We start from the raw sequence: 9,671 nt of genomic DNA, 5'->3' as shown, positions 1-9,671 counted from the left end.
AGAGAGAGAGAGAGAGAGAGAGAGAGAGAAAGGAAAAAGAAATGAAAGAAGGAAAAATAAGCAAAAAATAAATGAAAACGAAAAAAAAAATAAGTATTGAAGTTTTGCTTGATTGATTTAGTTATTTTCCCATTCGTTGAATGGACCATTCTTGCTGGCATAATGGACAACGATTATTCTGTTGCACCCAAAGTGACATGCAACAATAATGAAATGAATGATTGCATTCTCCCCAGACGACGACACAGTCCTGTCGGCTATCATCTTTTTTGCTCTCTGCTTGACACCGAAGACATGCATCTGAAAATTAAAAAAATTTGGAATATATGATTGTTCATAAGGCAAAATCTTCTCGATTTAAATATCAACTTTTAATTAAATATAATATGCCTATTGTGCAATGTATAAAGTGCAACCAAATAACATATACAATGATTTCATTTTTTCTGAGATAGATATGAGATAAAGAAAAAAATATAAAATAAATTTTTTTTTCCAAAATTTTGTTTTTAAAATAATTAAATTCGAAAATTTATTGCTTATGTATGCAATTATGATTAAGATATGATCAAACTATCATATAATATTTATTATGCTTGTAAAAATATCTTTCTGATCTTTCTGGAATTTAATATTCGAATTAAAATTCGGAAATATTATAAACATTATTCAAAAACACAATAGATATTATTGATCTTTAATAAATCATTAATAATTATTATATCTTAATAGTTATTATATACATGCAATAAATTTTTGAATTTAATTATTTTAAAAATTAAATCTATTAAAAAATTTTATTCTAAATTTTTTGTTATTTTTTTATAAAAATCATGCTCACTTGTACATATTATATATATATATTTATATTTTTGTGATGGAAAAAGCTTGAAATTTGTCAAAAAATGTGAATATATTTCATAGATATTTCAATTTTTTAATATCGAAAAATTCGATTAATAATCAATTTTAAATATAAATATAAATATAAAATTGAAATACAATGATAACAATCGAGTCATTACATTGAATTTTTTGAATGAGAAGCCGATTCACCAGCGACCAACTAACTGACTGGTATCATCGATATCGTCTCGGTTGGCTTCTGCTGTCTCGGGTATACGAAGCATATCCAGTAAAATTCCATCGTCTTATCTAATGCAGGTGCGCTTGATACGTTTGTTAGGAATAATTAGCAAATCAATAGAAGCGCAGATTAAAAAAAAATTAAGCAAGTTATTAAAAATTAAAGATTTTTATCATTTAAATGTAATTTTTTTATCATGAATAAAATCGAAATAATATCGAGAAAAACTAAAAAAATAGGATATATTGACAATTAACAATAGATTATAAAATAGTTTTGATAAGATGCATGCAACAATTCTGAAAAAATAATAATGTTGGTCAATATTTGATGATCTTCACGAGAATTGCTTCTCGTTGACCCACACCAGGGGATATATCAGCCGTGCTCCCGAGTTTAAAGCAAAAAAACATTGGACCAATTAAATTTTAAACGAACAAGAAGATGAGAAACATATAATACGTCTTTTTCAGAAATATTCCTTTCTTTTGTTTTACATTTACTTTTTATTTTTAGAAATTACAAAATCAATATGAATTCGTTATGAATTAATAAATATATTTTTTATAGTTACTATAAAATAAATTGATTTGTTTCGAATCAACAATCCAATTTTGCATTCCTCGATTAATCAGAACATCGATAATCTATCGATCTTAAACGATAATAACTTCCCTAAAAAGCATAATTTATTGATGCAACGAAATTAGAAATAGATTCAAACTTCAAATAATATATGGATAGCTAATGGTATTTAATTACAATCCAAGAAAATAATTTACATATTGAATAGGCTATTCGTAATAACTATTTTGCTTTTAAATTTGGAAAATCGAAAATCGTATGCGTTAATACTGATGAGATTGCGATAGTTATCGAACTAGTTTAACTGCATCAAACATTTCGATTTTCTAACGAGTTTCTCGAACATTCGAAGAATGCGTCCTATCCATCTCTTCGTGAGATTTGACAGGCAATAAAGATTGATCGATGTTACATGTTGCATTAATCATTTAATTAATTTATTTAATTCATTGAACACTATTTGGAATATTAAAGTGAACGAAACTTATTAATTATATATACTTATACATTAAAAAATTCAAGAAGTTTCGATCATATAAAAATTAATGATTATAAAATAAATAATATATATATGATTATAAATTTAAAAAAAATTACAGAATGTTTGTCACGTGCTTTAATCTGACAAATGATGCACGACGACCGAGCAACAAGAACGATTGAATGGCATATATGTGATAATGTTCTTTCACAATGTATGCTATTGAATTGCACACTATTAAAATCATGAATACTTTACATCTACATTTAAAAACTTTGAGAAGCTCTGCATCGAATCGAAGTTCAAAATATAATTTTGATAATTATGCATATATATATAAATATATATATATATACACATGAAATACTTGTTTGTTTTTTTATTGCCACACCTTCCGTTCACATTTTTTTTCTATACGTTCATAAGAAAAATTATACAATTCAATATAAAATACATTCGCTTCATAAATCATAATAACATATTTTGATTAATATACGATTCTAATCAATCAATCGGTACATTCATCTTTTTTTTTATCAAATCAAATATGAAAAAAGTTATTAAATATTATTACATTTATATAAAAACATTTATTACATTTATATAAAAACGAAAAATATTCGATAATATATTAATTTATTTTTTTTTCAATCAGTTTTAATTCTGTCAGTGTTACATTCGTAAATTTTTATCGATCATTACAGTTACCAGGTATTTTTCCTTCGATACAATACTAACAATTCGCTTTATCGATTAACCTCTATCGATCAATGAGTTGACCGTATTCCGTGATATAACCATGCACGACAATTGTTGAAGAAATCTGATCATCAAAGAAACGAAAAGAAGAGAAAGAAATTGATCTTCGCCTGAGATAAAATTTGTAATATAGCTATCATTTTATTTTTGAATTTAGTTTTAAAATCTCAATTATTATGCTTTTCAATTTCTATTTAACTCTATTTATCTTCATCCTCTACATTTTGCAAATCACATAATAATATTAAGAGAAATTTTTTAATTTTTAAGAGAAATTGATATATTTCAATATTTTAAATGACTCACGATAGATTCTATTTATAATTCAATATTATATATTAATTTACTAATACAATAATTAATAAATATATACATATATTATTAAGATTAAAATAAATATTTTTATAAATATGTATATACAAAAAAAAGTCTTAAAAAATTTATATTTACATTAAATTTTAAAAAGCATTTTATATATAAATATAAAATATTAAAAAAAAAACACGATTTCGATTATACAAAATCTTCAATTATGAATTTGATAAAGATAAAAATTCAATTATGAATATAATGGTATTTTTAAGATCTTTTACATTTTTTATAAAATATAAAAGTTATCTTTTATTTTCGTTAAGCAATTATTAAAGCGATGAATTTTAATATAAAAATACAAATATTTTTTTATTCTCCTATATGCATATTAAATTAATATATAATAAAAGTAGAAAAAGAAATTTAAAGAAAGAAGTTAAAAAACAATAAATATATTTTGCAAAAAAAATTAATATGATTTATATAGAATGTTTCCGAAAACATAATATAAGGGTTCAAAATGATTCTGTATAAAAATAAATAAAAAAAAAAAATAAAAATTTTTTTTGTTTAAAGTTTCATTTTCAAATATCAAAAATTAAGTTTGAAAAAATTTTAAATATAAATGAAATTGGCTCGATTGAATATAAATAAACTATTGATAAGTGATCTAGTCTACATATGGAAATAAGCAAAAAATATAAAATAAAATTTTATGGCTTATATCTTTATTTTTCAAAAAAATCGAAATTGAATATTTACAATTAAAGAGTTGTATAATCAATGAATTTTCAATTCTCATTAAAAACTAATTTTTAAACGAAAAAATTTATTTTATTTTTTATATATTATACTTATTTTTATATGTAGAATTACCTCCTATCGATAGTTTACTCGTATCTAATCAGAAAATAGCTAATTTCGCTTATACTTGAAAGTTTTTCAAACTTGATTTATTTGAAAACCGAACTTTAAACAAAAAAATTAATTCTTTTTTTCGATTTATTTTTATATGCAAAAACACTACATAATTTGTATCATGATTTTGGAGACATTCTTTATATCTTTTTTTCAACATTATTATAATTTATACATAATTTTATAATAAAAAATTTTAAAATATTATCTATTATTCCCAGATATTGTTTAAATAATCTAAATTATAAATACAATTTCAATTACTATTTTTTTTCCAAAATATAAATAAGAAACAAGAAATTATAAATAATATAAATATAAAAATAAGAAACAGGAAGAGAAACACACATATATTTATGTGTACAAATGAACAAAATCGAGGGCATCTCTATACTATTGCAACTGAACGAGGTCGAATGACTGGAAAATTCTGTGAAAAGTTCATAAGATATTGATATAATATTTGGAAATTAGAAATCTAATATATTAATTTTATTTTTTTCTATTTTTTATTTTTTTTCATTAAGAGAAATAAGTCTAAATATGTAAAATATATACATATTTTTTCTAAGCGATCTTGTTTGATAATTGCAATAAATTATAATTAAAATGAATAAATAAGTTCGACTTTCACGACAGTTACAATGAAGAAAAAATGAAAATTGAAATAAAAAATGAATGCAATATTGATTAGTTTTTAAAAAATGAGTGAAATTGTTAAACCAGGTATATTGATATGATAGATTGTATAAATGCAAAAAAAACAAATTATTCTGGATATATGTCGCATTTTCAATCTGCGTCAAATTCATATGAGAAGCCGCGAAACGATGTGTGACTACATCGCGTTGACGCGTCTGGATAGAAAAAAGAAAAAGCGAAAAAGAAAAAGAAAGAGAGGATAAAGTTGGTCGAAGCGAAACGAGATGCGACTTATGGCGAAGAAAGATAGGACGAATAGCAGTTACGCCTGGCGAGATATGGTAAAGAGAGGTGAGGTGAGGTGAAACGAAGCAGGATAAAGCGCGACGAGACGAAACATGGACAGATAGGTGAGAGGCAAGAGACGAAGCAACTGAGAGAAAGAAGGGTGAGAGGAAGTGCCGGGTCACCGCGCGTCCCCCACCAGTTACACGCGCCCCAATAGAAGAGGCGGCGCTTACGACCACACCGGTCTCTATATAAAAGAGACAAACCCCCCGATCTGATTAGCAAAGTTTCAAACACACGTAAAAGTGCATTTTACTCATATTTTACACGATTTAAGTTTACGGATAAACGAAAAAAATAATAAAAAATTTATAAAACAGATGTAAACTATATTTTCACGTGTTTAAATCGAAGAAAAAACATATTAACATAGAAAATCAAATTGGTACCAATAATTAGCGATAAATGAAGAATCATCTAAAGATAACTGATAAACTGGAGTGGTAATAGATCAGAAAATTTAAAAAAAATCGAAATTGTAAATGTGAGAAGTCGCATATAGACGCATGCCACAAGCGCGGTAAATGTAGCAGGAATAGCGCGGCGAATCAGGAACGTAAGAAACATACAAAGCAAACAACAGGGAAACAACGGATAACACGGTACGACACGGCACGGTACTGTACGAACAACAGCAACACTAGAGAGCAGGAGGGTAGCTGTGGTGTCGCTGGTACCGCTTAGCAGTGGTGGTAGTTCGAGCTCGAGCTAACTAAGAAATACGTTGAACCGTCCACGCGGCATCATTTAGACTTTAACCATTCCTTGCGTAGTCTTGTAAGGGTGGTTTGTGTACACGTGGGAAAAGAAAGCGGAAAAAAATAGCTTTTACACGCGCGTTTCATTTATTTGAAAAATAGATTGCGTGGTTATTTTCAAAATCTTCATTATCGAAAACTATATCTTCATCAAAGTTGTATCAAATGAAATATTATTTATTGCGCATAGCAAATACAATTGACTCGTGATATTAAGGACACTATAAACAAGATTGCAAGTCACGAGAAATTTCACAGAAAGGAATATAATAGTTTGCACGACAAGAGAAGTTGCAAAGCATCAACCCAGAAAAAGAGATAGCAACGGGTAAAAAAGAAGAAAATCGATAAAGTTTCGAGAATTTGGTTGCAAGTTGAATGTGAAGATTCACGTGACGCGATCCAGTTCAACCAGGCGACAACACGCAGCACTGACACAACACGAACATTTTGAGGCGTGACGACAAAATGTCCAATTCCGAAAGGAGACAGATGCAGAAATGGCCTCTGTGCCTAGTACCTCTTTCAAGAACGAAGGTAAGACACGTATGCTATCTCTCACGTATATAATGCGCATTCGACCGTTCGTAATCGACGAACCAATCGTTCTCCGCCGACTCCTTTTCACCTAACCATGTTAGCCGTTCGTGTCCTCTCGTTCTTTTTCGGCATATTCTTTCTCTCTTTTTCTCATATCTGTTTCCACAATTCAGTACTCTCATCGTCTTGCTCTTTCTCCCCTCTCGAGCTTCTGGAAAGTTCCACTGTACGTGCCGCTACCGCCATCGACGCCGGGGCCGGTATTGAAGCTGGCGCCTCGATTACTATCGTCATTACTATATCGTTACCATTGCAACTTTTCATTATATATTTCTTTTATCATTCATCGCTCTCTATATATTCCTTTTTTCATATATATATAGATTTCATATTATTATAATTTTATTTATTTTCAATTTAATCGTTTTTAATCGTTTTCTCTTTCATTTTCAATCATCATTGTATTTTATTGTTACATACAAAGTATTTTAATTATATTTTGATCTATATATATATATATATATGAATTAATAACGATAATTTATTTTTTAAATTTTTTATTTTTTATTATCATTACTTTTCTACTTTTTGTATAATTTTCTTTATTTTCTCTTTTTACTTGAATAAATATAAAATTCTACAAATTTTATAATAAATGCACATTAAATTTTTAGTTTTTTTCAATTCTATTTTTATTATTTAATATTTTTAGTTTTCTATTCTCTTTTTAATTTCTATTTTTTCAAGTATGTTTCTTTAAGATTTTCTTAAAATTTAATTAGTCATTATTGGTCTGTTTTTATTGCTTTTTTATTCATTGTGCGCGACCTTTCATTCGTACAGAAAATTTTTCGTTCTATATTTAAGAAAGACTATGTATCGATGTCGGCGGAGATTACCGGGTGTATCATATGTCGGAAGTTAATCGCGAACCAAACTATACTCGAACACATAGTATACATATTATGCGATACATAGTATATAACTGCGATTGCGTCTACGAACACGAATGCGAACGCGATCACGACCGCGACCGCGACCGCGATCGCGATGTTAGATATTCTTCGTTATATCAACATTTCACATGTATATCTTTTACCTTTTACATGTTTCATTGGTGTTTTATTGAGTATTTAATATTGTATCATCCAAAAATATCAGTCATTAAAAAAAAGTTATATGTTTTTATATTTATATTATTTTCTTATTAAAATAATTTTATTGTATAAAAATCGAATTCCGCAAAACAATATGAGTTATTCATATTTAGATTCAATATCTTTTATTTGTCTTTTCGCTTATTTTTTATTATTCGATCAATTATTTCATTTCAATCATTGACAAACCACAATATTTACATATAATTTTCATATAAATTGTGTTATGTCTATTCTATTGAATAATCGAAATTGCGACAGTGATAAATCTTTGAACAATTAATTATCGTTATTGTTTATTGCTATTTATATTCGTATTTACACTCGTAGTTCATATTTATTGAACGATGAAATATATATATATATATATAATTTCGAAGATTAAATTGTCTTTTAGGATTTGTCTACCAGAATCATCGATCGGCATGTACGATCTACACACGAATCTAAAGATGACATGAAATTTTGTAACACAACAAAAAAATTTTTTTAATAAATTATTATTTTTTAATAAATTATTAAATTAGTATTTTTTAATCGTTAAACAGTTTTTAAATGTTTTCGGACCTACTTTTCCATTACCATTCACATTCGAACATTTAATCATCAAATACTATTCATCATTTTTATTCATTCAGAATTCGTTTCACTTTCTATGCCAACAAATATTTCTTTTTCACCTACGTATATTTACATACATATATTAGTTGGAAAGTTTTACGAAAAGTTCGATTTGAAAAATTTTAAATTGAAATACATTATACCACATGATTTGGAAATAAAGTGTATACGTATTCATTTATGTATGTATGTAATAATACGCAATCACACACATTCACATTCACATATCATTCTATCAATATATGAGTTTAAGATGTTTATTAATATTCTAGATAATAGTATATAATAATATTATAATAGGATAATAATATAATAATAATTCTATTATATAATAAAATATATAATATATATAATAGGATAGGTTGTTATAATAGATCTTCCTTACTCATAAAATCATAAAAATCTATTGATCATTATCTGAAAAAAAATGAATTATATACTTATCTATTATTATACTTATCACCATGATTTAGGACATAAAGACATATTATAAATACAATATAATTATACATCTAATATTTTTATCTATATACTATTTTCTTTTTATCTATATACTATTCATTAAAAGTTCTTTTTCATATTTGAATGACACGTATCAATATATGATGCGAATGTACCTATGAAACTTATTTATTAAAATAAAATTCAGAGAAGAAACAATTAAAATATTATGATTTAAAAAAATAAAAATCTTACGAAACAAGAATATTGTATGACTATTTGAATAAATGTTTAATATGAAAAAAAGAGCATATAACATTAACATCACTAGATTTCGAAAATAACAAAAATATATATAATTGTGTATTTTATCATGTCGCGTTTGATGACGATGATGCACTGTTGCGAATCACTGAGAAACGGGAGAGAAATAGGGGAAAATAGGTAAGACGTACATATATGAATACGGCTCATATACATTGATAATTATGAAAAGGAGTCATATATTGTGACCACTGACAGGCTAGATATCCAAGATTACACCAACTATTATGTAGTACTCCCCGCTATATCGCTTTTCGTAGCATAATATATTTCGGCCAGCAGGATGTGGATATTGCAGTCGACTTATCTCTACGTTAATTGTCACGGACGCAGCGCTAAAATGCTTCGTCAGCCACAAGTGTCTACATCGTTGGTACGTCATACTATTGCTCTAAATCAATCGCAACTTCGTTTTGAAATATGTAGAAAACATATGTGTAGAATTTTTTTTATCGATCATGTAGAAAAATAATTCAAAACATCAGAATTTATTATGTCGAGAGGATCCAATTAACCGATTGATATGCAGATAAATCACCGGAACTAATGCGCAAAATTAGCGAAAATGCAGAAATGTAGATATAGCTGAATGAAATATCGTGCATATATATATATATATATATATATTTTTTTTTTCTTCTTTTTTTGTTTATATTTTTTAAATATTTTGTGTTGTATGCGCGCGCACACAAAATTAT

At 26.6% G+C, this 9,671-nt stretch overlaps 2 protein-coding genes and 1 long non-coding RNA gene across 7 annotated transcripts in view; 1 reads left to right on the top strand and 2 right to left on the bottom strand.

The window, feature by feature from the left end:
* Positions 1–9,671, bottom strand: part of LOC102671914 (odorant receptor 30a-like) — a 39,231-nt gene that overhangs the window by 13,650 nt on the left and 15,910 nt on the right. The gene's annotated exons all lie outside the window — the stretch shown is intronic.
* LOC116186592 lies at positions 107–1,303 on the bottom strand. Its single transcript, XR_004151611.1, has 2 exons — positions 1,026–1,303; positions 107–300 (listed from the first exon to the last, which is right to left on the bottom strand). It is a non-coding gene; the product is annotated as an uncharacterized LOC116186592 (long non-coding RNA).
* The window catches only part of LOC102670917 (facilitated trehalose transporter Tret1), an 18,880-nt gene continuing 14,562 nt past the window's right edge, over positions 5,354–9,671 (top strand). For 4 of the 5 annotated variants that reach the window (XM_006623954.2, XM_006623952.2, XM_031514317.1 and 1 more), the window contains exon 1: positions 9,256–9,346. In XM_006623954.2, the coding sequence (XP_006624017.1) occupies positions 9,257–9,346 (90 nt within the window). In that variant the 5' untranslated portion in view covers position 9,256. Of the gene's footprint in view, positions 6,428–9,255; positions 9,347–9,671 lie in introns of those variants that run through there. The other variant, XM_006623953.2, reaches the window with a different exon arrangement.

The sequence above is a fragment of the Apis dorsata genome, unplaced genomic scaffold (assembly GCF_000469605.1).
Source record: "Apis dorsata unplaced genomic scaffold, Apis dorsata 1.3 scaffold_980, whole genome shotgun sequence".
In the NCBI taxonomy this organism is placed as follows: Eukaryota; Metazoa; Arthropoda; class Insecta; order Hymenoptera; family Apidae; genus Apis; species Apis dorsata.
The sequence above is the reverse complement of the archived record's forward strand: the minus strand, read 5'-3'. Positions and strand labels throughout refer to the sequence as shown.